The 894-nt window shown below is 46.8% G+C and overlaps 1 protein-coding gene across 1 annotated transcript in view; it reads left to right on the forward strand.

Annotated features, from left to right (window-relative positions):
• The window catches only part of LOC107559762 (uncharacterized), a 21,540-nt gene that overhangs the window by 16,895 nt on the left and 3,751 nt on the right, over window positions 1-894 (forward strand). The window contains exon 6 of the mRNA XM_016243709.1: window positions 521-829. Within this exon, the coding sequence (XP_016099195.1) occupies window positions 521-829 (309 nt within the window). The remainder of the gene's footprint in view (window positions 1-520; window positions 830-894) is intronic.

An 894-nucleotide genomic window follows, 5' to 3' on the forward strand; every position in this document is an offset into this window, starting at 1 on the left:
GTGTTCGTCTGTGTTCAGTGCTGACAGGCTGCTGTTACTGATGTCACAGAATCTTTCCTGATCTAGTGTTCGTCTGTGTTCGGTGTTGACAGGCTGCTGTTACTGATGTTACAGAATCTGTCCTGATCTAGTGTTCGTCTGTGTTCGGTGTTGACAGTTGCTGATGTTACCAGAATCTGTCCTGATCTAGTGTTCGTCTGTGTTCAGTGCTGACAGGCTGCTGTTACTGATGTCACAGAATCTTTCCTGATCTAGTGTTCGTCTGTGTTCGGTGTTGACAATTGCTGATGTTACCAGAATCTGTCCTGATCTAGTGTTCGTCTGTGTTCGGTGTTGACAATTGCTGATGTTACCAGAATCTGTCCTGATCTAGTGTTCGTCTGTGTTCAGTGCTGACAGGCTGCTGTTACTGATGTCACAGAATCTTTCCTGATCTAGTGTTCGTCTGTGTTCGGTGTTGACAGGCTACTGTTACTGATGTTACAGAATCTGTCCTGATCTAGTGTTCGTCTGTGTTCAGTGTTGACAGGCTGCTGTTACTGAAGATGCTTCACTGCTGCAGTGTCTCTGATGTCCAGCAGGAGGCAGCAGCTGTTCTGCTCTCGATCCTGCAACACAAGCTGGACTTCTCCTGCCGCTCTGCTCTGGATCTGACAACAAACACAGACTCAGAGCCTCTACATCTGAACGCTGACGACTGCCGTGTGATGTCCAGAGTCATTCAGAGAGCTCACTCAGACACAAAGACTCAGCTGATTCTGCAGGACTGTGAGATTCATACAGCTGGAGTGGATCAGCTGTTCCCAGTGTTACATTCTGTTCAGCTCTGGTGAGAAACACCAACAGATCACATTCACACACAGATCCAATATAAAAGCATTCAGTATATATAAC

The sequence above is a fragment of the Sinocyclocheilus grahami genome, unplaced genomic scaffold, assembly GCF_001515645.1.
Source record: "Sinocyclocheilus grahami isolate Dianchi unplaced genomic scaffold, SAMN03320097.WGS_v1.1 scaffold22.1, whole genome shotgun sequence".
NCBI lineage: Eukaryota > Metazoa > Chordata > Actinopteri > Cypriniformes > Cyprinidae > Sinocyclocheilus > Sinocyclocheilus grahami.